This window comes from Pyrus communis, chromosome 17, assembly GCF_963583255.1.
Source record: "Pyrus communis chromosome 17, drPyrComm1.1, whole genome shotgun sequence".
Classification (NCBI taxonomy): domain Eukaryota; kingdom Viridiplantae; phylum Streptophyta; class Magnoliopsida; order Rosales; family Rosaceae; genus Pyrus; species Pyrus communis.
Genome location: NC_084819.1, coordinates 16,247,420 through 16,274,948, shown reverse-complemented (window position 1 = coordinate 16,274,948; position 27,529 = coordinate 16,247,420). Strand labels below are relative to the sequence as shown.

At 37.8% G+C, this 27,529-nt stretch overlaps 3 protein-coding genes across 3 annotated transcripts; 1 reads left to right on the top strand and 2 right to left on the bottom strand.

The window, feature by feature from the left end:
- Nucleotides 1-1,832: 1,832 nt before the first annotated feature.
- Nucleotides 1,833-7,263, top strand: LOC137721823 (ubiquitin-activating enzyme E1 2-like). Its single transcript, XM_068460832.1, has 6 exons — nucleotides 1,833-2,196; nucleotides 2,541-2,758; nucleotides 3,475-4,269; nucleotides 4,410-5,278; nucleotides 5,369-5,801; nucleotides 6,449-7,263. Exons 1-6 carry the CDS (start codon nucleotides 1,833-1,835, stop codon nucleotides 7,043-7,045), a joined length of 3,276 nt encoding a protein of 1,091 aa, XP_068316933.1. The 3' UTR covers nucleotides 7,046-7,263.
- A 977-nt stretch (nucleotides 7,264-8,240) lies between these two features.
- LOC137722104 (protein NODULATION SIGNALING PATHWAY 2-like) lies at nucleotides 8,241-9,326 on the bottom strand. The gene has a single exon (XM_068461085.1). It carries the CDS (start codon nucleotides 9,324-9,326, stop codon nucleotides 8,241-8,243), a length of 1,086 nt encoding a protein of 361 aa, XP_068317186.1.
- Nucleotides 9,327-11,317: 1,991 nt separating this feature from the next.
- Nucleotides 11,318-12,928, bottom strand: LOC137722103 (protein NODULATION SIGNALING PATHWAY 2-like). The gene has a single exon (XM_068461084.1). It carries the CDS (start codon nucleotides 12,926-12,928, stop codon nucleotides 11,318-11,320), a length of 1,611 nt encoding a protein of 536 aa, XP_068317185.1.
- Between the last annotated feature and the right edge of the window lie 14,601 nt (nucleotides 12,929-27,529).

The following is a 27,529-nucleotide window of genomic DNA, read 5'->3' as shown; positions in this document are numbered from 1 at the left end:
TTTAATGAGACTCGCTTCAACTAAACCGGACTACGAGCTTCGCTAGAGGGTCTTAGCGAGAACCCCCAAAATCGGGCGGACTACTAAGCCCAACTCTGCAACGCTTCACCCTCCCCGCTTCGCCCCTCCAATCTGCTCCTTCCTCGCCTCCTACAACCCTTTCAAACTCATATCCCGCAAAACTCGAAACAAAAAAGCAAAACTTTTTCAATTTTTGCCTTTTCAAAACCAAATTCAACTCCCAAAATTTGAACCCATAAACCTAAACCAGATTCAACCCCCATCTCCCACCTTCGAGCCAATAACACATGCATCCCGCCCCCAACTCAAAATTCAACCCCTATCTCACACACGGAGGCAAAGGAAAAACGAAGGGAACAACAAAGCAATGAGCAACCTGGTACAGAGAACAAGAAGGCGAAATAAGGGAGAAAAAGGGCAGATGGGAGGAAGACAGTGGCGGAGAAAACAATAGGAAAACATGATTTTAGAAAAGAACAAAAGAAAAAGTAGAAGTAATAATATAATATTAATAAATATAAATTAAATTAATAATAAAATATTAATAGGTACAAATTAAATAATATAATATTTAAATCATGTTTCTTAGTCCAACATTATACCAAACACTTCATTAAATCAATTAAGCTTAGTTTATTCCAAGCCAGTTTAGCCTAGTTCCTGAAACTAGTCTAGTCTGAAATAGTTCGGTGAAACAAACGCACCCTAAAGTTTCAAATTTTAGAGCCCCATAAACATCAAAATAAGTTTGATTTGCGGATACCAAATATAAAATTAGATTGCTTAGCCCCTTCTCCAAGTTGTTGAATTCAAACCAATATAAATTGTTGGAGCTTCGGAAAATCTGTGAGCACCAAGAAAGAATGACAAAACAAAATCAAATTGGCAAACGCAAATCCCCTGTCGGTTCATTTAAATTCCAACACCGACAATTTCACAAACATTTATCTGTTTGTAAACAAGAAAAAACAAACAATGACGCTATATTAATTAGAACAATGTTATTCGTACGTTTATTTTTAATTCACACGCGTTATTGTTAAATTTTTATTACTGATCTTTTTTAGTGCAGTTGGTTTAACGGTTGAAAATTAAAAGAGATGTGTGAAAAAGTAAAAATAGGTATACGGATATCATTACCCTACGACATATCCCAACAGTCGTGTTGGTATCCAGGATAACTAACCCAAAGTTTTAACACAATCCCTATTAGATTACACTAATCCCCGCTCCCAAACAAGCCCCGAAGGACATCTTTTCCCTTTACCCCAATCCAAGTCCATCTTTCTCGGCCCACCTCTTTCACTCTCTCTCTCTCCGTCTCTCTACAAAGAGAGATGAACCGCGACATCAGGACCATCGCATCTCTCTGCAGAAGCTGAAACAAGAAGAAACCATAACAAAAACCTGCAATCGACGCTTCCTCTCTCTCTCCAGATATTCTCACCGTCGCTTCTTCGCCACAGTTCGTCTCGGTATATCTTCTTTGCTTCACTCGCTTGATTTCCTCTTCGCTTTATCGCATCGAATCGATCTATGTATTTAGTTTTGGAATCGGTAGATTTTAGATCACTGTTTAGCTTTTTAGTTTCTGTTTGTTTCCCGAGAAAATTATACGAAAAGAAAATTTTGATATTGTTTCCGGATTCTGTTGTTTGGAGAAATTTAAATAGTGCGTTTAAACCGATCTTGTGATATTAGGGTTTAATTTTAGTTTAAGATGATATAGGATTTTTTTTATTGTTTAATTAATCGGAGACTGCGTTAGGTTTTTGGATAGAGTGTGGAATCTGAGACTGATTACTGATAAAATGAGATTTTGCTGTTTCGGCAGTTCATCGCACTATATGCTTCCTAGAAAGAGAGAAGCAGTGGGCGGAGAGGTTGTAGTAAACGAAGCCACGGAATCTCCGATCAAGAAGCCTCGCGGAGCTGCGACTACTGACGATTCTAAGAGCAACGAAAACAAAAACACCACGACCTTTAACAACAACAGCAACAGCAGTAGCAGCATCGAAGAATCTCCAATCATGGCATTGGGCAATGGGAGCTCGAACGATATCGATGAAGATCTCCACAGCCGGCAGTTGGCGGTGTATGGCAGGGAGACCATGCGCCGGCTCTTTGCCTCCAACATTCTCGTCTCGGGGATGCAGGGCTTGGGCGCTGAGATTGGTATGTGAAAAATGTTGGGTTTATTTGGATGATATGGAGATGTTTTATAGCTCTTGAGAACTTAATTTGTTCTAATAATAACTGAGAATAAGAAAGGGAAGGGTATAAATATTTTTTGTTTTAATGGACTTGCATTTCCATTTTTAAGTTAGACGTGCTTAACCTGATCATGCATGAGAAAACTGTGAAATGATTCCATTGATTCATTGTTGTGTATCCTATACTTATTAGGAGCTTGAAGAGAGCACCTTGCTAATTACTGCTAAGTTAGTTTCTCATAGAAATTACGGTGGTACGAATGTCCGGTAATTCTGTGGTTTATGCATTGAGATTCTTTGTTGCAGCAAAAAACCTTGTTCTTGCCGGTGTCAAGTCTGTGACTTTGCATGATGATGGAGTTGTTGAGTTGTGGGACTTGTCAAGCAACTTCTTCTTTTCTGAGGAGGATGTTGGAAAGAATCGGGCGCTTGCCTGTGTTCAAAAATTACAAGAACTAAACAACGCTGTTGTCATTTCGACCATAACAACTGAACTGAGTAAAGAGAAACTCTCTGATTTCCAGGTACTGCACCCTTTGTCTCTTTGTTACTTCTTTTGTTGTATAATGGCTTGATGTTGCTAACTTTTAACTTAGGGGTCTGTGGTTAAATCCAGCTTTGTATTTAAATTTTTATAATCAAAGGAAACCAATATTCTTCATTATCATATTTTTTGCTTGCCTATGAAAAGCGGTATATGTTTGAGTATTTTATCTCTTTCTGTCAATGTTTCTTTGGAAATTCAAAGCCTTTCCAATTATTGGAGTCAGAATGGTGTTTCTGTTACTGCTTTTCCTGTGTTATTGCAGCATTGTCACTAACATATATTTTAGAGGCTTTTGGTGAAATTCAGTTTCTAATTATTATTCTTAAAATTAAGTGAATTAATGTTCTTGAAATCATATATTCTGATTGCATAAAAACACAAGGTGTATCCTAGACTATTTGCTCTTTTTAACAATGTCACTTTAGAAGTTCAAAACTTTTTCAGTTATCGTAGTTTGAGTGGTTTTCTTCCTGTATAGTTGTGTTTTATCTACTAACAGACAATAATAGATGCACTTGATTTTACTTTTGGGAAGAGGTGCATTTGGCCAAACAAGCACTGATATTGTTGTTAAGCTGGATTCCGAGTGAATTTTCCTGTAAATTTTGGAGCTGTGTACTGTCCTTTTGTTTTATACACTTTAATTATTCTGCAGACAACTGGATTTTAGCTTTGTATTTCAATTTTCTGCAGGCTGTAGTTTTCACTGATATTAGCTTGGAGAAAGCAATTGAATTCGATGACTACTGCCATAATCATAACCCTCCCATCTCTTTTATAAAATCAGAAGTACGAGGCCTTTTTGGCAGCGTATTTTGTGACTTTGGCCCTGAGTTCACTGTTCTTGATGTTGATGGTGAGGATCCGCATACAGGTATAATTGCATCAATTAGTAATGACAACCCTGGTCTCATAGCATGTGTTGATGATGAGAGGCTTGAGTTCCAGGATGGGGATTTAGTTGTGTTCACCGAAGTCCATGGAATGACTGAGTTGAACGATGGAAAGCCGAGGAAGGTTAAGAATGCAAGACCTTACTCATTCACAATTGAGGAGGACACTACCAATTATGCTGCATATGAGAAAGGGGGTATAGTCTCACAGGTGAAGCAACCCAAGGTGTTGAACTTTAAGCCTCTGCGAGAAGCACTCAAGGATCATGGTGACTTCCTTCTGAGCGACTTCTCCAAGTTTGATCGCCCACCTCTCCTACACTTGGCATTTCAGGCACTAGATAAGTTCATCTCAGAGTTGGGGCGTTTCCCTGTTGCTGGATCTGAGGATGATGCTACAAAATTCATATCTATGGTAACTAACATCAATGATAGCTCAGCAGATGGTAAGCTTGAGGAGATTGACCACAAGGTTCTTCGTCATTTTGCATTTGGTGCTAGAGCTGTGCTAAATCCCATGGCTGCTATGTTTGGTGGTATTGTTGGACAAGAAGTTGTGAAGGCCTGCTCTGCTAAGTTCCATCCTCTTTTCCAGGTAATTACTTAAACCAACTTGAATTTTCTTTGCAAGAATGGTTGACACTGCTTTTTTGTTTTGAATCTTTAACTGACTCCACTAGGTTTACATTTGTTTCGTTATAAATTAACACTTGTTTTTGCTTGCCTCGTGGACAGTTTTTCTACTTCGATTCAGTTGAATCCCTTCCTTCAGAGACCTTGGATCCTAATGATTTGAAGCCTTTGAATAGCCGATATGATGCACAAATTTCAGTATTTGGAGCCCAGCTCCAGAAAAAGCTGGAGGACGCAAAAGTGTTCACTGTTGGATCTGGAGCACTAGGATGTGAGTTTTTGAAGAATTTAGCATTGATGGGTGTCTCTTGTGGTAAAGAAGGGAAGTTAACAATAACAGATGATGATGTTATTGAGAAGAGTAACCTTAGCAGGCAATTTCTCTTTAGAGATTGGAACATTGGGCAGGCTAAATCAACAGTAGCTGCCTCTGCTGCTACGTTGATAAATGGTCGTCTGAACATTGAAGCACTGCAGAATCGTGCAAGCCCAGATACTGAAAATGTGTTTGATGATACTTTTTGGGAGAATTTGGATGTTGTTATCAATGCTCTGGATAATGTGAATGCAAGGCTCTACATTGATCAGAGATGCTTGTACTTCCAGAAGCCACTTTTGGAGTCAGGAACTCTAGGTGCCAAGTGCAACACGCAGATGGTCATTCCTCACCTGACTGAAAATTATGGAGCATCGCGGGACCCACCTGAAAAGCAAGCACCCATGTGCACAGTTCATTCATTCCCTCACAACATTGACCACTGCTTGACATGGGCCCGGTCTGAGTTTGAGGGTCTACTTGAGAAGGTGCCAGCTGAAGTAAATGCCTACCTGACTAATCCTAATGAATACATTGCTGCAATGAAAAATGCTGGTGATGCTCAGGCCAGGAACAACTTGGAAAGTGTCATTGAATGCCTTGACAAAGAGAGATGTGAGACGTTCCAAGATTGCATAAGCTGGGCCCGTCTGAAGTACAGTTCTTGTCTATCATTTTTTCTTAAATTTTCATTTAATCATAATATTCTTTTCTGTATCTAATCAATTGTACTTAATGGAAACAGGTTTGAGGACTACTTTGCTAACCGTGTGAAGCAGTTAACTTATACTTTTCCTGAGGATGCTACAACCAGTAGCGGGACACCATTTTGGTCTGCCCCCAAACGTTTTCCACGGCCACTGCAGTTCTCAGTTGATGATCTCAGCCACCTCCAGTTTTTAATGGCAGCATCTATACTACGAGCAGAGACATTCAACATTCCAATTCCTGATTGGGTCAAGTCTCGTACAAAGTTTGCTGATGCTGTTAACAAAGTGATGGTACCGGATTTTCAGCCTAAGAAAGATGTGAAGATTGAGACTGATGAGAAAGCTACAACCGTCTTACCAGCATCGATTGATGATGCTGCGGTTATCAACGAGTTAGTCGTGAAGTTAGAAAGATGCAAGGAGCGGCTGCCACTAGGCTTCAAGATGAACCCGATTCAGTTTGAGAAGGTTTGTTTTTCAGCCTTTTCTCATTACGTAGAAATTGTGTAGACATTGTATTTATTTGTTCATCTCAATATGAGATAAGAGTGACTTCCTTATATCATAGCGTGTGTGAGGTAAAATGTTGGCGCCAGTGTTAGGGAAACCATAGTACATACTACATGTGCAAGAGTAAAGTTCTTTATTACAACATGCTGATGCAGATAATAAGCAATGTATATGAAATTTGAATAAGGGTATTAGCATCTCCCAAACTTGTTAGGTCTTCTCCATGTTCTGTAGAAGTACTGAAGTACATAACAGTTAAATCTTGCGGAACTAATTATAGCTGCCCTAATAAGGAAATCAACTTAAATATCAACGAGGAGTTTGATAACTACGTAATTCAATAACTACTTAAATCATTTTTAGTTAGGTGTGCGTTTAGCATATTGTATGCAATGTTATTGATATTGGGGAGGGATTTGTTGCTTAGTGCTATATCCTCGGATAGGTTTTTGTTGTATGATGCTATTGTATCCATTTGAATTAGAGCCAAAAGTATGTGAAAGTTCAAAGTTTACAAGTGGCGACTTTCTTCTTTCTTTCTCGTTTTCCCGCAGAATCATGAATCCACAACTGACGTGGTGCTTTTATGATATGTTTTGATGCAGGATGATGATACAAACTATCATATGGACTTAATAGCTGGATTTGCAAATATGAGGGCAAGGAACTATGGCATTGGTGAAGTCGACAAACTGAAAGCCAAATTCATTGCAGGAAGAATCATTCCTGCAATTGCAACATCTACTGCTCTGGCAACTGGCCTCGTCTGCTTGGAGCTGTACAAGGTTCTGGATGGAGGGCACAAGGTTGAGGACTACCGAAACACCTTTGCCAATCTCTCCCTTCCTCTGTTCTCCATGGCTGAACCAGTCCCTCCTAAAGTCATCAAGCACCAAGATATGAAGTGGACAGTATGGGACAGGTGGATTATAAGGGACAACCCAACTTTAAAGCAGCTCCTCAAGTGGCTCGAAGACCAGGGCTTAAACGCGTACAGCATCTCCTATGGAAGCTGCCTGCTCTTTAACAGCATGTTCCCGAAGCACAAGGAGCGCATGGACAGGACCATGGTGGATTTGGCTACGAGTATTGCGAAGGCAGAACTGCCTGCTAATCGGAAGCACTTTGACGTGGTGGTGGCTTGCGAAGATGAAGAAGAGAACGATATTGATATCCCGCAAATCTCCATTTATTTCAAGTAGGCATTTCGGTTGATGAGCTTATCGAGCAAAACCGGAATGCGATGTGTAGGACGTGAACGGAGTTTTATATGTCCTCAAATATATGTTCAGACTTTAGAGTAGCACCGACCGATTGTCCGAACTTGCCGATTTCAGGTCTATCTGGCTGTACTTTCAAATGTTTGGTTGTTTATTTCTGCCAATAATGTTATAAAAACATGGTGAAATTTGTCTTTTTACCTTTTCAGATGAAGTTTTCTGCTGATTTATGGTTAGTAGTTGATTTTTTATTGCCTTTCTTTCCTTTCCTTTCTTTTTAGTTATATCTCTTTTATTGTAAAAAATATCATTTTTTTTTTCACAAACGATAGCGTTAGTGGGTTAGATTATTAGAAGTTATGGAAGGAGAGGGATCAGTGAGAATTGAGCTCGCACCAGGATGTGCATGTATTATTGTTTTTCACTATTGAGTCAAAACGCCATAAAAAGGAGGTGATGCAACGCAAGGACTTCTCAAGATGTCACTTATCCGAGTACCAGTCTCGCTTACCTCTTGCTTTTGCACTTGTGTAAAGTGCCCTACGTGTTCTGGACTCGATTTCTGTGTACCGTTAGAAGCCTGTATAGGCTTCTGTCGAACCAAGGACGAGTTTAGAATGTGAACTTTTCTTTAAGGCTGAATTCACAATACACAAGTGGTAAAATTTAGGTTATGTCATCGCTTTTGAAAGCTTCAATTTGTTATTAACTTGGCGTGCCTGACTTCAAAGGATATTGACCCCTCCCGGGTCAGGCCAGCCGGTAGGAGAGGGAAGGCGCAGTCGCGACGGTGGAGGGCTCGCTATGTAAGACATCCTTTTGGGCGTTCAAGCACCATCACTCTTCAACCAAAAATACAGACAGACTTGTCAAAGGTTTAAGTACCACCGATAAACTCTGTAAGTCCACTATTAGCAATTGGAGAGCAACTGTGCGGTATCCAAGCCGAAATGCAAGGTCACGTGGAGCGTTTGAGCACATAGAAGTGAGTTAATGATTCAGGTACCGTCACAGTACATCCTAGATGTAGGGAGGTCTCGATAAGTTTTGTGAGGTTTATAGAGTGAAATTTATTATGCCAAAAAATTAACCAACTTAGTTGACTATTTTTTACAACATAAAACGTAATGAATCTATACAGAAAACAACTTATGGTAATCTACAGCAGAGTCTAAAGCTAGCTTTGGTTTGTCCAGGTTTCCACTGTAACCAAAGGAATTCCATTCCATTCCAAGGCCATCTCATTCGCATTCTCTCCTCCAATTCTCACTCCGTATGAGCTATCTGCTCCCACCATTTCTTTGGCCTCCGTCAACATTTCCCCACTCACTCGCCTACCCTCAAGCCCGAACCAGGACTGAAGATTTCTGCCTTCTCTTGCTTCGTTCCACTTATCGAGCCAAGCCTGAGAAGACACATACGGTGCCACAAACAACAACTCCATCACCATCCTTGCCTCTCCTAGGTGGCTCGGGAAGGTTGATTCCAAAGACTCTAACAAGGTTTTGTAATGCACAACATTCGCGTCAAAGAAGGAGCTGAAACTCGAGTCATTTCCTTTTAACACGCAAGCATCTCCATCACCAAACGTTATGATACCTCTTGCCGAATTGGCTAATAAATCCTTAGCTAGCCTTAGGAATTCCATGACAAGCCCCCTGCTTCTCCTCCTCCTCATGTGAGGAAGCCCTACCATAGTGTTGAAGGCTATAAATTCTCTTCTTCCACCTCTCTTGTTCACCTTCTTGATTTCGCTCACCAAATCCTCGATCGTGATCTCCTCCACCTTCAAGTTTAGGCCAAAAGACCTTGCGTGATGCTGGAGTTGCCTTTTTGTCTCCTCAAATCTCCACTGTGGAGGAGCAACCTCATCTCTCTCATCCACATCCCATTTAATTGCTGTCACTTTTAATGTCTTGTTTCTCTTTGCCACAGCCTCAATCAGCTGAGACAATTGAACCCCTTCACCGATATCAAATTCCACTACATGAACCGTCTCTACATCTTCTGGGATAGCCTTGAGGATTGCGGTGTTTGCTGCGTAGTGAGCAAATCTTCCAAAAGGGAAGATTTGGTAGAACAAGTTGAATGCTGCCTCAAAATTCTGGCGGGATTCTTGTTTCAAATAGTCTCTGTGGTGATTATCAACAATTCCTTGACATAAGTTGAACGCAATGCGCTCAAGGGATTGACCAAGTGGGTTCACTTTCTCCGCTAGGCATCTCATGATCACCTTCCCCAGCTCCCTCTGCCCCATCTCCATGGCCTCACCGAACGCCTTGAGAGATGGTGAATACTCACTTTGTTGTCGATTTCCATCTCGTCTCTTGGCAGGGTTATTGATTGTTGGACGGAAGTCACATCCATGAAGGATGTCTCAGATGTCACAAAAGAGTTTGGACTCCACACATCATTTCCTTCAAAAAATTGCTGCGAAGGAAGAGTACTACCCTCACTGCTCTCCAAACATGAGGCATACATATTTTCTATCTCACCGATTAAATAGTTGGGCTCGAATCCTCCCAACTCCATTGGAAATTCCTCCACCTCGGTCGATATGACTTGCAGGAGATGATCACAATCTGCAACTTGTTCAAATTCACCAGAAAACATGGTTGAAAATGGAAAAGAAGTTTCTGAAAATTCGTCCGAAGCCATGAAAATCGAAGAAAATTCAGAGCTCCCCATCTGATCAGTGTATTCATTTGTATCCAAAGGTGAATTTATTACATTCAGGTACGGCCACAAGGTCTGGAACATCTCAGATTGCATCATCTTTTTCTTTTTTTATGAATATTATTAGAGGGTTTGAAGACTTTTCTTCAGGTTTGATTTGCCAATGAAGTTTTAATCTATCATTATATATCGGTTGGTGACAATGTAGAGACAGATTAAGCATAAAATAGTAGAAACAACAGCAGATTATTATAAGGGAGAATAATTAGAATTATTATGTAGAGTTATTAATCACTATCGTATCAAGATTATTAAAAGAGAGAATGATCAGAATAATTATTTAGAGTTATTAATCACTATCTTATCTTCATAAACAAATACCAATCGCTCTCGCCAATTTCTTACGCACTGTATACGTAATGCAACAAAAGGTTCCCAACTCAATTCTCTTTGCTTTCTTGGCTGCTTCTTGAGGTGGTGGCGGATCTGCTACACGTATTCTTTGTGTTGCAAAGGCAGATCTTCCCGCTAATTAGAAGCACTCTGATGAGGTGGTGGCGTACGAGGAGCCGAGGATGAGGAGAACGATATTGATATCCCCCAGATCTCCATGTACTTCAAGTAGGCCTTTCGATTAAGAGCCAATCAGGCAAACGAATGTTTAGAATTAGGATCCTATCTCATTTGAGTTCTTAGTATAATATAAGCAAACAGACTTTTATATGTATTCAGACACACGTTTAGAGTAGTGCTCGATTGACGATTGTTCAAACTTCATGTTTGTGGTTAAACTAATTGTCGGTCTTTCGGTTCTTGCCATTTTTAGGTTTGTTTCTTCCAGCAAGAATATGAAACGCTGATTGTAAAACTCATGTCGTTGAACTATTTTTGCAGATGTATGATCTGCTGTTTTCGATTCTCTTCGTTCTGTCTTCACAAGCCTTATATTGGCTTGTGTTTTTTACGTGCTGAGGTTGGAATGGATTAGATAACTTATAAGGTTCAAGGTATTTAGCGTGCTACTAATCCAGTCCAATTCAATTCAATCATAGACATCAAACGAGTTCTAGTGGTTTTCGGAGGTATGTCAAACATTTAACTACTGTAGATAAACCTGTCAAATTCTTACTGTTGATAAAGTTTGTAGTACTTGAAGAGAAACTTGCTTACGTACAGAAATGCTATCGTGGCAGTTTTTTAGGACACTCATGAACTGTCATATATATATATTTTCACCTCTTAGTGCATTATCAGCTTAGAATACCGCCACAGTAGCATTCCATGTGTAGGTACGACTTGCGTCAACTCTAGCTTTTGGTGACGATCGCAAAATCTGTTGTTAGAATAATTGATACTCTGTTGTTTGTTCATAAAATGATTGTGATGATATATGAGTTTTGAGAGGGTCATAACTAGAGTGAAATTTATATACCAAATATCCACCAACTTAGTGATCTTCCTTTCACAACAATATGAATCTGTACAAAAAATATCTTATGGTAATCTCCAGCAATCTACACATTTGCTGCAATAAAATCTGGAAAGAGAGTTCAAAAAATAATAATAATCCATTTCTAGCTAGCTTCGGTTTGTCCAGGTTTCAACTCTGACCAAAGGAATTGAATTCCATTCCAAAGCCATCTCATTCCCATTTTCTCCTCCAACTCTCACTCCATACGAGCTATCTGCCCCCACAATATCTTTGGCCTCCATTAACATTTCCCTACTCACTCTCCTACTCTCCAGCCCGAACAAGGGCTGAAGATTTCCACATTCTCTTTCTTCGTTCCACTTATCGAGCCAAGCCTGAGAAGACACATATGGCGCCACAAACATCAACTCCATCACCATCCTTGCCTCTCCTAGGTGGCTCGGGAAGGTCGATTCCAAAGACTCTAACAATGCTTTGTAATGCACAACATTCGCGTCAAAGAAGGACCTGAAACTCGAGTCATTTCCCCTTTTCGTGCAAGCATATCCATCACCAAACGTTACGATACCTCTTGCTGAATTGGCTAATAAATCCTTAGCTAGCCTTAGGAATTCCATGACAAGTCCTCTGCTTCGTCTCCTCCTCATGTGAGGAAGCCCTACCATAGAGTTGCAGGCTAGAAATTCTCTCATTCCACCTCTCTTGTTTGCCTTCTTGATTTCGCTCACCAAATCCTCGATCGCGATCTCCTCCACCTTCAAGTTTAGGCCGAAAGATCTTGCATGATGCTGGAGTTGCTTTTTTGTCTCCTCGAATCTCCACTGTGGAGGAGCAACCTCATCACTCTCTTCCACATCCCATTTAATTGCTGTCACTTTTAATGTTTTGTTTCTCTTTGCCACAGCCTCAATCAGCTGAGACAATTGAACCCCTTCACCGATATCAAATTCCACTACATGAACCGTCTCTACATCTTCTGGGATAGCCTCGAGGATTGCGGTGTTTGCTGCATAGTGAGCAAGTCTCCCAAAAGGGAAGATCTGGTAGAACAAGTTGAATGCTGCCTCGAAATTCTTGCAGGATTCTTGTTTCAAATAGTCTCCGTGCTGATTATCAACAAATCCTTGACATAAGTTGAATGCAAGGCGCTCAAGAGATTGACCAAGTGGGTTTACTTTCTCTGCAAGGCATCTCATGATCACCAACTCCAGCTCCCTCTGCCCCATCTCCATGGACTCGCTGAACGCCTTGAGCAGATGGTGAATACTCACTTCGTTGTCGATTTCCATGTCGTCTCTCGGTAGGGTTAGTGATTGTTGAACCGAGGTCACATCCATGGAGGATGCCTCTGATGTCACAAAAGAGTTTGGACTCCACACATCATTTCCTTCAACAGAAAATTGCTGTGAAGGAAGAGTATTGCTTCCCTCACTGCCTTCTAAACATGAGGCATACATATTTTCATACTGATCGATAAAAAAATTAGGCTCGAATCCTCCCAAGTCCATCGGAAATTCCTCTGCCGCCATCGATGTGACTTGCAGGAGATTATCACAGTCCGCAAATTGTTCGCATTCAACAGAAAAAATGGTTGAAAATGGAAAAGGAGAAGATTCTGAAAATTCGTCAGACGCCATGAAAATCGAAGAAAATTCAGTGCTGACCATCTGATCATTGTATTCGTTTGTATCCACAAGTGAATTTGTGACATTCAGGTAGGGCCACAAGGATTGAAAGTTCATCTCAGACTGCATCATCTTCTTTTTTGATGAATATTTTTAGAGGGTTTGAAGACTTTTCTCTTTGGGTTTGATTTGCTAATGAAGTCTTAACATCGTTATATATCGGTTGGTGACAACGTCATGACAAATTAAGCGTAAAATAGTAGAAAGAACAGAAGATTATCAAAATGGAGAATTATTATTAAGAGTTATTAATCACTATCTTATCTTCATAAACAAATACCAATCGTTCTCACTAACTTTCTATGCACTGCACACGTAATTCCACAAAGGTTCCCAGCTCAATTCTCTTTGCTTTCTTGGCTGCTTCTTGAAGGGATGACTTATATGTTGCACGCATCTTTCTTTTTTAATCAAGAAAATTAGATAGACAATGATTATGTCTTTTCAACGTAAGTACCTTTCATCATAAGAAATATAACCTTAATTAATCAATTATTTAATATAAATTAATTGTGTATTGACATAAAAAAAAACCCTCAATGTGAAGAACAACCAAGGGTATAAGTCCAATTTGGTGACACAGAGTCCTGGTCATCCTTCCATACAATGACACCTAGCTAGCTCTTATACCATTTAAAAAAGCTTTAATAAATTAATTCCCTCAAAAATCGCTTTCATTGCAAAAAAATAAAAAATAAAATAAAAAATAAAAAAAAAGAAAAAAAAAACACTTGAAAAATAGTGTTTTGAAGAAGAACAAGAACTCTTGGTCCTAGCTTTAGTGTTGAACTTGACTATTGTTGCACTCAACATTAACTGTTGTTGATATGTAAAAGTGTTTTTTTTTTCTCTAGGTTGATTGTACGAGTAATTTTTTTCACTAATATTAATAGAGGAAATTTTGCGGTACTTCTCTTAACAAAAAGGGTACTGTTAGCCTTTGTTTAAATAAAATTATATTATAACCATCAAAGTTTCTTGTGCAACGTTAGATAATAATATTGAGGTTATAAAATGGATTGTTTATTAGAATATATATGTAAGTTATTATTTGTGGACGTCATGAAATTACTTATTGTTGTTTACTTTTGGGCTCCCTATAATTACCTTCACATTTAATTGTACAACATAATGTTAACATTTAACATATGAATTACTAGAAAAGTAAAGTTACACTCTAATTGTTACTATAACAAGATTGATTTTACATTGTGGATGTCATATTACATTGTCAAGGTAAGATGTTATGCATAGACATAACTGCATCACAAAAATATTGTAACCGTATTAACACTTGTCAAGAAAATTACATTGATTGATTAATTATAAAACAATTACGTATTATTTAGTGAACTGGCGGTCACCAATATATTTGCCCTAAAGAAATAATAAGGACATACAATCTATCAACTTTCACGTAAACTTCTTGAATAAACTTCCTGTATATTAAAATAAGTATAGGTCCTACTGGTTCAGCTGTTGGTTATTTTGGATAGCTCAGGGTCCATTTTATATTATGTTTGATATTAAACTATACATGATAGTATCAATCTTAAGGCCTGCAATATTCATATTCCGTTGAATGTGACATGCGAATAGTTTTAAAATGAGTTCTTAATGACATTTCAAATAAGACGGTTCTTTCAATTCAATTTCTCTCTCGAAAACCAATAGCGGAGAAATGCTTGGTTTTATATAAGTTATATTGGTGACAATAATTTGAACTTGGAATATGAAGTGTAAGAGAGAATGCTTTTAACGAAATGAGTTACAAGCCTCTTAAACAGAAGTGCTTGATGATAAGGACCCGATATTCCTATGTGGACTCATGCCATTAGTTGTTCTTCATGTCATGTTGAGGACATAATGTTGACACACAATTAGCTATTCATTATGTTGGGGACATAATGTCGATACACAAATAGCTACCGATACATCTCCTAAGTATCTGGAGGAGGTCATAATATTAATCAAAATTAGCTAGACAATGTACGTTTAATTAAATATTGCCGAAAGAAAGAGTTTCGACGCAACCTCATGCAAATTTACAATTAGCAAATGTTGTCTTTAACAAGTAATCAATGCAAATTGCAATAATATAATCTTTATAATTTAGGATAAGGATGTGCCGCCGTTTCTGCATAATGAGATTCTGCAGAAAAGAATCCATTTGTTCAAGGGCTAGTTTGGTATCACCGTGTTTTAAAAAAAAGCGTTGAACAAAAAAAAAAAAAAGTGTCCAAATGTTTCGTAAACTTTTATATAAATTATTTTGAATATGTTAAATGACTAAAAATAATATGGTATTTAATATGATATAATAATTGTTAAAGAGAAATGTAGGGGTAATGATTTTAATTTTGTAAAGCATATAGGGGGTATACTTGCCATTTGAAAATTTCATTGAAAGAGCAATGATTACTCGTTACTATGCTTTGAACCAAATTTTTTTTATTTTTTATAGAAGCATGGTAGGCCCTGATTTTGGTTTTTGATGCTTTTTCATTGTCATTGACATCAGTTTTTATAAAAAACAATTTTTTTTTTTTTTTTTTGGTTCTACCAAACACATTAGATATTCTAGATTTTTCAATAAGCCTTTTTTTTTAAAAGTACCACAATTTCAAATCAGCCTTAAGCTAATTCAGAACAACTACACATTCTGCTGATAGGGTAATTTGCATGTTAATTAATTGATTAATTATTAGTTAAATATGATTATATATGTAATCAGATTGCGTCTATATTATGTTGTTTGCAGTCCTAAAGATTAGATTCTCTTCCAACTTCCCAGATTCTTATATTTCATCTCAAACGATTGGGATAACATTGATTTTGTAATCTGCCCAAAACAATAAAGCCATAAACTATTATTCAACATAGTACATGTTCAATGGATAGGGTAACTGTAGATTTGGATTAAACAAATTCTGAGGCTCCACTTGATGAGATTATATCAGATAAAATAGCTAGGGAGTCGATTTCTGCAAATCATTTTCATTTTTTAGTGTGCACATTGGTGTTTATTTATGACATTTGAATTGAATGAATAAAAAGAATATCAAAGAAGACACATAAATAAACAACAGTACGCTAATAAAATGAGTGTGCTCAAAATATTTCCATAAGATACATGCATCAGAAACATTGATTGAAGAGTAATGTTATTCATAACATGTTTTTGTACCATATTTTTATACCACCTTAGGTGACATTTGATGTGAACAGCCACATCATTTGAATTAATTAGATTTTTAAATTCAGTTCATTATTTAATAAACTAGTAATTAAGAAAAACTAGTTAATTAAATGATGATTGTGATATACGATGAGTCTTTCTTATTCATCTCCTTGGGTTTTGCAAATTTTTTAAATGGTGTGGCTGTCCATATCAGATGTCACCTAAAGTGGTATAGAAATGTGGTACAAAAATATGGTATGAATAACATTACTCTTGATTGAATCTTTTATGAGAGCATATCTGAAAATATCATGTCTTAGCCTCTCTACGTGGACGATGTTCGAAGCATGAAGGTCTCTAGACTCTCTACCAACGGTGGCTGTATTCGAACACTTAAAAGCGTACTCTTCTTTCTTTGCCTTGTCATTGATCTACGTATTACGTACTCCTTGATGACTGTCATGGACTTTTCCTGCTTTGGAGGCCACAAAATAAGGAATCTTCGTATTCGGATCATTATTATATGAATTAATCTCTCAATAACGTGATATACAGTTCATTAGTCTGTAACCCCTCTCGTTATCTTCTTCGTGGACTAATTAAGATTAAGAAAATTCATAAAGATGTTGACATATATTAATATTTATGTGGTTCATGCTTCATAGGCTCACTAGTACGTATATGCTTTGCAAACGGCCTCAGATTGCAAAATTGGGTTTAATTATATATGACATTAAAGCATGGAACTTTAATTTGTTGAACATCTCTATTTCTCATTTGATTTTGTGAAGTTTTAGATTTGAAACCATGTGATGAGTACAGTGATATCCATGAAATACCCCTATTATATGTTCATCATTGTTCATGACCTAATTATGGTTGAAGTCTAGCAGTCCAAACTACACAGAGCAATACATAAAGCATTGCAATGTAATCGCGAAATTATATGTTGATCATGGTCGTCAGGATCTAATGGTGGTTTAGAGCCGACTTCCGGAATGTAATCCTATCCGTTGACCAAAATAAATATATGCCAAATCATATTTTAAGCACGTCTGTATCCATCCAGACTGTTAATCTATCTCCTAATTCACATGTTAAATAATATAACCAAGTATATCTTGTCACATATGCAACATACAAGCATTCCCGCATGCTGCAAATTGGATAATTGTGGCAATATGAGGGGAGTATTATATTCATCTTCATACTTGTCCTCAAGTAGATGAAAAATGCTTCTTGATGCCCCGAAGTAATGTTTGCTCCTCAAAAGAAACTAATCTCTGGTATCCGATCAAAGAAACGAACCATCTAATTAGTCAACAAATAAAACAAGTTTAGAGTACATGTTCTTGGTCAAGGCTCCTATCCAAAGGCTTCAAGTTATCCTTAAGTATTGATTTGAAGGAACAAATGCAGAAGACAAAACTGATGCTTAGTAAAATATTAAGTTGGGTCAAGTTTTCGTCTAACAAATTATGCGCTTGTCGTTACTATTTGATCTTATTTTCTTATTGCCTCCTGTCTGATCAAGTGTCTGAATGATGTCCATAACGACTGTGTGGGATCAGATTTTAGCATGATGGACTGCCATCGAAGCTTAGAATGCATCGACAGTTGTGATGGTCTTCATCAAAGTGATGAAATGGGAAGTCTCTGTGGTGATGTTTGTATTGTATTACTTGCTTGATATTTTAAACTAATTCTTAAAATATACCAGAAGCAACAACACATGGTTCAACAGGTCAAATGTGCTGAACAGTATTAGAAGTTTTTAACATTGCATGAAATTATGTGGAATCTTTGCCATACTGATTTTTATGAAACTTTAGCGCGTCCCTTTTATTACGCGCAATGAATTAATTATCTTGGAATTAATCACTTGATAGTGAAAACCCAAACGGGCAAAATAACCAAGCATGGGGTTGCTTTTATTTGAGACGAGAGCCAAGTAGGAATTTTGGTCATTAATTTTATACCATAATATTGGTCTTGACATACATAGCTCACCCATTTTGTATATATATACTCAGAGCTTTCTCACATCATGACTCAAAGTTTACAAGCCTTCCTTGACATAGATTCTAGTTATATAGATATATAGTGAAGCAAAACCACAGCAACATATATCATTAAGGTGTAAGACATGCTAATTAGATATTAATCTGGATTTACAGAGCAAAAGACATCTTTTTACTTGAACCTATCTATGATCACCCGTAAGAGCTCTTCTATTGATTATAATATCGAATGAAGAGTATTATGTGTAATATGCGTAACACAAATAGAGACCCTTACTTGTATAAATTAAGTACAGAAGTATAATGACATACACGCATCGTCAGCCCAATGCATCTATACTTCCTTTAATAAGTCCATAATAGGATAAGAAACCCTATTACTCATATTTTATCTTTATTCACACTAAACCTTAGATCAAGACCAAACTTTTAACAACTTAGGTTTATTAATTTCTGTTTATTTCGGATTAAAATATAACCCATTTGCAAACTGCTTTATAGTTAATTGAGTTACATAAGTACTATTTTTTTTTTGAATATTTGTTGCAGATATGATCTTTAGATAATGATAAAAAAAAATAAAAACGGTTTTGATTATGATGTTGAGACGGTAAATTTATTAATTATAAGTGCGGGGACAAACAAATTCCTCGGAACACCGACATTATTCTTAGGCATTTACAAAAATTCCTTCATGAATATTAAGACGCTTCTGGTGCTGCAATACATTACCTAATTGGGCTTGAACTCTGGCTGTCCAAAGCATTGCAACATGTTCATCATGGTTCATGACCTAATTAAGACAAGCAATTTATATATGCAGCAGGCCCTTTAAGGAAAGAGATTTTTATTTTTCAAAAAAAAAAAGGGAACACCCTCTTGACCATTAGATTTGACATTAATGAAATTATGTGGCTAAGATTAAATCACAGGCCACAGAATCTCAACCACAAGATTTCATTAAAGTCAAATCTAACGGTTAAAAGGATGTCCCCATTTTAAAAATATATATATATCGGACTTCGATAATCCTATCCGTTGACCGCCGAAACAAAAAGTATATATGCCAAATAATATGTTAAGCATAAAAATTCACATGCTAGTTAACCTAATTATCTTGTCACATAATTATGGGTAATATAAACCATATTATTACATTCATCTTCACACTTGTCCTCAAGTAGATAAAGAAAACTAATGAAAAGAGCTTGAAAACTTTGAGTTTTAATAATAAAGATAAAATAAAGAGTAAAGTGAATAGTACCATGATTGACTTTTTAGTGTAAAAATGTGGTTTTTCGTTAAAGTGAACTGTAACTTGGGCTTTTCGTTAAAACTCCCTAAAATGTGAACCATGATGCCGGCAAATAATGTTTGTGTTGGAGAATAATTTAGAAACAAAAATAACAGAAATACAAAATTTGAAATACTTATACTTTATTACTCAAAAATACTTACAATACAGAATGAAATTACACAATAAATACAGAAATTAAAATGATACTAACTTGAATAAATCAAAGGTAGAGGTTAGCGCAAAAGCTATGTCATTCGAATAGTATCTCCATCCCACTCTTGTGCTTGTGACTCTACAACGTCTGCTCGACCAGGATACAACTACCTAATTCTACAACTCGCACTGGATTATAGAATTTTAGCTAATTGTTTTGTATGTTTACTCTCTGGGAGTTTTGTACGAAAGAAAAAGAGTTTTCAAATACCTATTCAGCGTATTTGAAAATACACAACTCTTTATAAGAGTTGTCTCTCTTAATCAAAATGTTTTTTAATTAATAAATTAATTAAAAACTTAATCCGAAATTAAAATTAATGAATTTGATTAATTTTAACTTCCAAGGCTCTTGTCTTGATTAATTAATATTAATTGTATTGGACTATATTATGCAAACCTAATCCCACAACCATAAGGCCCAAACATTCAATCCATTTCCAAATGATCCAAATCCTAACTACTAGTATAAAGGACTAGACCTATATAAAGATCATTGACAAATCAATGTTTCCCGATGTGGGACAATAGGATTCTTAAAACTCTCGAAAGATACTAATCTCTGGTATTCAATCAAAGAACGAGCCATCTAATCATGTCAACAGATAAAACAAGTTTAGAGTACATGTTCATGTTCTTGGTCAAGCCCTTTCTTATCCAAAAGGCTTCAATTATCTTCAAGTATTTGTTTGAAGAATAAATTGCAGGAGGACAAAACTAATGCTCAGTAAATTATTAGGGTTAGCTCAAGTTTTTGCCTAATAAATTATGTGCTTGTCGGTATTATTTGATCTTATTTTCTTATTGCCTTATGGATCAAGTGTGTGACTATTGTCCATAACAATTGTGTGGGAGCATTGATCTCTTCAGACATTGCAGAGCGCCAAGCATGACTCTTGGAGGCTTGAGAAAAGCAGGTGGGCTCAAGATCAGAGAGTGTTGTGAGAAGGGCTTTGGGCAGGGGATAACGGACGGTGCCATCGGTGGAATTCTTGGGCTTGGTGATGCCAAGTCGGAGACGTGTGACCATGGGATGCATAGATGGAGCAGTGGTGACAGGTGGGTCGTGGTCCATAGGACTAGCATTGGAAGGCATCATGGAATCTGCATGGGTTGCATGCGGTGAGACAATGGGCGGTGCAGTCGGTTGCGGTGCAGTCGATGCAGGCGGTGCAGTCGGTGCAGGATGTGCAGTCGGTGTAGTTAGTGCATCATCACATGATGCTGGCGGTGGAAGAGGTGTTGTCGGTGAAGGCTGTGGAGCTGCAATAGTGGCAGCAGCTGGGGCCCGCGGGGTGGGAGGTGAGCTCGGCAGATTACTGGAGGAAGAAGTAATATGCGGAGGAGGGGAAGACAAGGGTATATAAGGGCTCGGCAGCGGGGGCTGCGGAGGTGCGATAGGTTGAATGTCCAACAAAACGGTGGGAGAGTCATGAGTGACCTGCAATTTAGTAAAAGGAAAATAATCTTCTTGAAAAATTACATGACGGGAGATATAGACACGACCGGTGGAAGGGTGGAGACACCTATAACCTTTATGACTCGGACTGTAACCGATGAAGACACATTCTAAAGAGCGAGGAGAAAGTTTGTGGGATGTATAAGGACTGAGGTTAGGAAAGCATGAACAACCGAAGACACGGAGATGAGAGTAAGAGGGAGAGCGATGGAAGAGTTTGGCATATGGGGATTCCCATTTTAGGAGGGGTGTAGGAAGAAGATTAATGAGATGAACCGCGGTGAGAGCCGCTTCAGTCCAATAGGAAGGTGGTAAATGAGCAGTATGAAGAAGGGTGTGAATCATGTCTGCAATATGGCGATGTTTGCGTTCGGCGACGCCATTTTGTTGAGGGGTGTGAGGACATGAGAACCGTTGTTGGATACCCAAGGTGGTGCAAAAATTGGCAAAGGCATTGTTCACATATTCGGTACCATTGTCACTTTGTAAGATTTTAATACTAGAGTTGAAGAGATTCTGTGCCATGGCAACAAATGTTTGAAAGTGTGTAAACACTTCGGATTTACGGCGCATGGGATAAATCCAAGAGTAACGCGAAAAATCATCCGTAAAAAGAACATAATACCGAAAACCACTAATAGATGGCACATGAGACATCCAAACATCGGAGTGAATGAGGTGAAATGAAAAGGAGACTGAAATATTACGGTTCGAAAACGGTAGTTGAGTGGATTTGCTTATAGCACAATCCGTACAAAATGTCTTATTAAAGTTTATTTCTTTTCCTAACAATGGTCCTAGGTGGCAAAGAACAGAAGACGACGAGTGACCGAGACGACGATGCCAAGTAGAGGAGTGAAGAGTGGAAAGAGCTTGAGGAGCAAGGGGTTGACGGATGGAAGAAAGTTGAAGAGGATATAAGCCATCTTCACAGGGGCCCTGAAATAAGAGTGCACCGGTGAGCAAATCATAAATTTGATAGAAATCTGGGGCAAAAAGGAAAAATACACGATTATCTTTGGTGAAACGAGCAACGGAAAGTAAATTTTTGCGAATGGCGGGAATGCGAAAAACATCACGAAGAGTGAATGTAGAAGAGCCCAAGGAAAGTGGAAGAGTACCGGTGTGGGTAACATGCATGGAATCCCCGTTACCCATAAATACATGTTGATTACCATTGTAGGGATACGGGTTTTGAAGAGATGTGCCGGGACCTGTCATGTGGTGAGTGGCGCCGGTGTCAGGATACCAAACGGGATCGGCCACAGCAGCGGATTGAGCCATATGTGCACCAGCAAATGGAGGGAATTGGGCAGGACCAGTGTACCTGTGCGGGCAGTGAGCCTGGTTATGTTGATTGGTGTTGCAATTGGGACACCAGGTTGGAGGAGGGCCCAACAAGCCGTTTGTTGAAGCAGACCAAGGAGGAGGGCGTGGAAGCCATGGTTGCGGACCTTGCGTCGGGGGAGGAGGGAAGCCATGATTATTGTTGTACCGGCGGTGAGAGATCTGGTTGTTGCGGTAATTACCACCACGTCCAGTATGGTTTCGATGGAAACCCTTGTGATTATGAGGCTTATGTCCAGGGAAATGTTGAGGTGGGGCTGGGTTTTGAGGAGCCGATGGTGGGAGGTGATTATTAAAGAGAGCATGGGAGGATGGAGATGATGCGGTGAAGGTGGGGTCTTGGGCTTCAAATGCGAGAATGCGAGAGCGAAGTTCAGTGAAGGTTGGGAGAGAAGAACTTTGAAGAATGGCGGTTCGAAGCATGAGATATTCGGGACCAAGGCCTCGAAGAGTGAGGGTGACTAAATACTCAGGATCCACAGGTTTGTTTATTGCAGCCAAGGAGTCAGCAATGTGTTTGACTTGGAGCAAGTATTCATTAAGAGATTTGGTCCCTTTTGTGAGGTCGAGAAGTTGAAACTGGAGGGATGCGGAGCTAGCAATAGAGGTTTGGGAAAAGTGGTGATGAAGACATTCCCAGATGGCTTGGGCTGTCTCACAACCAATGGTAAGAGAAATAATAAGCTTGGTCAGCGTAGTGGTAATGTAACTGACCACAAGTTGGTCTTGTTGAATCCATGTGAGCAAGGCCGGATTAGGTATAGGGACAGGAGCAGCAGGAGCATCGGTGGGGGAATGAGGGGTGGGGGGCACGGCAAGAATGGTGGCTGAAGGTTTTGGGTGAGAGCCATCAACGAACTTGTAAAGTCCTTGGCCAATAAGAAAGGGTTTCATCTGGCGAAGCCATTCAGGATAATTGTCTTCATCTAATTTCAGGAAGCTAGCAATACTAGGGCCAGAAGAGGCAGCCATGGGAGAAGAAGCAAGGATCGGCTAGGGTTTTTCGAGAAGAAAGAGCCTAGACCTAGGTGATACCATGTAGAAAATGATTTTCCCTTATTTGTTCATTCACTGAATTACAAGATATATAGAACATATTTGATACAATAATTAATTACAATTGAAATCACCAAGTCAACCCTATACAATCATTCTAAATATAACTCAATCAAGAGGATTGGGGAGAGATTTGTGGAGATGATGGAATCTTGCTAACAAGATTTTTATATTTGATAGAATGCCATCAAAGTCATGCATGAAGTAGGAAGGCTATTTGTTTGGAAATGTTTTTAAAATAATTAAAAGCTCTTTTAGATAAAATGTTTATAGATTCCAAAAAATATAAAGTTTACGCTGCATCCGATTGAAAGAAGTCGAAGGAAATCAAAACAAGTGCTGAGGTTGATGACGAAGAAGTGTTGCCGTGTGTACCAAGTCAGGCAGTGCTGGTAGCCTAGGGCATCCCACTAGCGTCAGATCCAAAAGGCGGGGCTTTTGAGCTATAGTTAACTCAATCTTCTTAAATAAACTATAACTGTTTATAGTGAACAATAATTATCCGAGTCTTCATCCTAAACTAAATACCCAAGCAATTCATATTAAAATTTTAATATTTTTTATTTTATACAATAATAAAAAATAATTTTATATTTAATTTCAGATAATAATAAAAAAGTATTTGAAAATATTGAAATGTGGTGTAAAGTGGAAGAACATGGTTAGATATTTTTAATAATATCTTTTATTTATTTATTTTTGTATTTTTAATTAATTTTTGATAATTTTTGTATTTTTCATTAATGTTTTATAATTTTTTTATTTTTAATTTTGGATAATAATAATAAAAAATTGGTTGACAATATTTGAAAATATTGAAATGTGGTATAACGTAGAAGAATATGGTAAGGTATTTATAGAAAAAAAAATTATAATTTTTAATATTTTTTATATATGGTTGACGTCAGCATTATGTCACAACGCTCTGACACTCTCCAAATAGTGTATTCGTGATATTTTCTTCCCAATAGCTTATTCTATTCTAAATTCCTACTCAACGTAATGCACTCGCTCGCTGGTCTACACGATTCTAGCCTAGTGGGGATGTCGGGCTCCCCTAGAGCCCAATTGATTGGTGTGGGTGGTCAAATATCTTAGTGGATAAGGTATTTGGTTTTACCTATATGTCCCGGATTCGAAACTACTAGTTTTCAAAATTATTGTAATAGATTCGAACTTTTTTGTCACATCCTGACCTAGGCTCCACCGCATCCAGGGCTCGACTCCGTCGTAGCACGATATTGTTTGCTTTAGGCCCCGACCATGCCCTCACGATTTTGTTACTAGTACAAGCCATCTTCATTGTGCCATAACCGCAATTGCCAAATTGCGGAGAAAGCCTTCATATCTTTATTTTGAGCAAATGGAGAGCTTTCATATCGATATACAAGGAAAAATGAGTGTCTAAAGAAATAATATTTCACTAAAAGTAACGTTTATTGTTTTCTTTGTCACGCTACATCATCACACTTAGGTGTGGCAAATGAAAATGCGGAGTATGTACTAATAGATTCTTGTACGCAAGAATTCAATGATGCTTTGGAACATTCCGGATGAGTTATTCACAATATCTAATCCTCTTGCCCGGCTGCCTTGTGGTGCTTAAGATTATCACGCACGCGTAGTAATGGACTTTGATATACACATGGGACTGGATACTGGTGGAGAGTAGTGCTGCAATGATTCTCTAATGATTGAGATATTCTTACCTCTTTGGGTCAACAAATCGTACTCTCTATGTTAATATAATAAATATACATTTGTAAACTTAACTATTAAATATAAGGGTTACAATTTACCACCTCAACTTTGAGTTATGTAATTGATGTTACACATCAACTTATAAATTTGTTCCAATACCAAACTTTTGTCAATTTGTTTGTTAACTTTTGAAGTGGCAAGCGCGAGGCCACTCCCTGCCCAACTTGAACTCCATATGACTTTATGAAGCACGTAGATCCTCCCATTTATTTTTCATTGTATTTGATTTTTAATGATAAAATTTATCGTAATGTCCATACCATGTTAGCAATTTAATGGTTTTGCTAACGAAATTGATGGAAAAATGTAAACTAGGACACTAAATAAGAGTGCGTGAGGTAAAGTGCGACACAATAGAGTGTAAATGATAAAATGAGACTTGGTAAAGAGTACAAGTGTCAGTACTAAAAATAAGTATGTTGGATTTGGCATTAAATCAACATTTCTAACTAAAAAGGATTAGGATATCTTGGACGCAAGATATTTGGATTTGTGTTTCTTAGTTGGTTTGGGATTTGGTTTTAGTATAGGATTTGGTTTCCTATATTCTAGGGACTTTGTGTAAACCTATGAAATCTATTAGTATAAATAGATGGATGTGGGATAGAGTTTTGTGTGTGAGAGTTTTGAGAGACATAAGTTTGTATACTTGAGAACAATTTATGTTTGTGAGTTCACTTGTATTTGTTGATAATCAATAAAGCTTCTGTTGTTAGAGAGGTACTCCTATATTGGAGGAACTCTTAAATCGTTGTGTTTTGTTTATTGCTTGATTGGTTTTTGGTTTAGTTTACAATAAGTGGTATCAAGAGCTTAGGTTCTTACGTGGGTTATGACTATCAAGCAATGACGAAGACTGGTGATTCCACCAGTAGTGATGATGTTGAAGAAAAGTCTAGCACTAGTGGAACCAAGACGACGGTTCAGAGTGCTAGGTTTGAAATTGAGAAAGTTGATGGAACGAACAACTTTGTATGTGGCGGTGTGAGGTTCGAGATGTCCTGATACAACAAGGTTTGGTTGTTAGGAGACATACTGCTTTCAATGAAAAAAGAAGAATGGGAAAGATTGAATGCTCATGCAAGTTCTACAATTTGGCTATGCTTGGGAAAGCAACAGAAGTATGGTGTGATGAACATAACTTCTGCGAAGGAATTGTGGGCTGCATTGGAGACAAAATATATGAAGAACTTCGTAACGATGTCATAGATGTCATAGGTTTACACAAAGTCCCTAGAATATAGAAAATCAAATCCTATACTAAAACCAAATCCCAAACCACATCCATCTATTTATACTAATAGATGTCATAGGTTTACACAAAGTCCCTAGAATATAGAAAACCAAATCCCAAACCAACTAGGAAACACAAATCCAAATATATTGCGTCCAATATATCCTAATCCTTTTTAGTTTAGGCATGTTGATAGGCATAGCCGCATAAGTTTGTATATTTGAGAACACTTTGTGTCTGTGAGTTCTCTTGTATTTGTTGATAATCAATAAAGTTTCCGTAGTTAGAGAAGTACTCCTATATTACATAGGAGGAACTCTGAAATCGTTGTGTTTTGTTTATTGCTTGATTGGTTTTTGGTTTAGTTTACAACAGAATCTTCGTCAAAAGTTGAAGGACTAAAGTATAGGTGATTCGACATGTTTAGGAAGCCATCTAAAATCAACCCCTTCTTTTCTTTTTCTTCTTTCTTGTAATTCTTTGTGTAATTTGCATATTGTTTCTCTACATTTTTCAATAGGATGTTGTTATTCACACATTCATTTTTACTTCTCATAAACTTCTCTTAATTTCCAATCATCATTGAAGAAAATTAATGGTCAAAAATTAATAAAGATATGTAAAATGTAAAAATATGCGTCTGAATATTACTATCCATTTCAATAGAACATTCTCTTTCTCAAGAGTCAACGTTTGTAAATTACAACAGCGGTCAGTTTACGCCAAAAAGTGGACTCCACAACAATCTGTAGCCACTCAATAAGCCGATAAGCACTCAAGTCCTTTTCTTCCTTAACTCAAAGAGGTCAATTGCTAAAGGGCTGAGCAAGTCAATGGTGGCAATTACATGCCAATTGCCTTTGATCAATGCCTTCCAGTTAAGTCTGGCAGCTTATGACTTCCACAACTCTCCCCAACGCGGAAAAATGAGCAGTTAACATATGACTTTGACAATTAATTCAAGGCAATATTCCTCGAGGAAAACTATGAGTTCCTTCTTAAGTTGCATATTATTTGTTTGTATTCGTCTTGAGAATCACATCATCTGTATGCTGACGTGCACAATTAAACGGGACCACACGTAGTAGGAGGGTCTCTCTACAT

Bases quoted from the DNA above. Each gene is read 5' to 3' on its own strand.
- LOC137721823 (XM_068460832.1), top strand. From the start codon at position 1,833: ATGAGATTTTGCTGTTTCGGCAGTTCATCGCACTATATGCTTCCTAGA. The intron at 4,270-4,409 runs GTAATTACTTAA...CCTCGTGGACAG, and splicing joins AGTTCCATCCTCTTTTCCAG to TTTTTCTACTTCGATTCAGT. The intron at 5,279-5,368 runs GTACAGTTCTTG...TAATGGAAACAG, and splicing joins ATAAGCTGGGCCCGTCTGAA to GTTTGAGGACTACTTTGCTA.
- LOC137722104 (XM_068461085.1), bottom strand. From the start codon at position 9,326: ATGGAGATGGGGCAGAGGGAGCTGGGGAAGGTGATCATGAGATGCCTA.
- LOC137722103 (XM_068461084.1), bottom strand. From the start codon at position 12,928: ATGATGCAGTCTGAGATGAACTTTCAATCCTTGTGGCCCTACCTGAAT.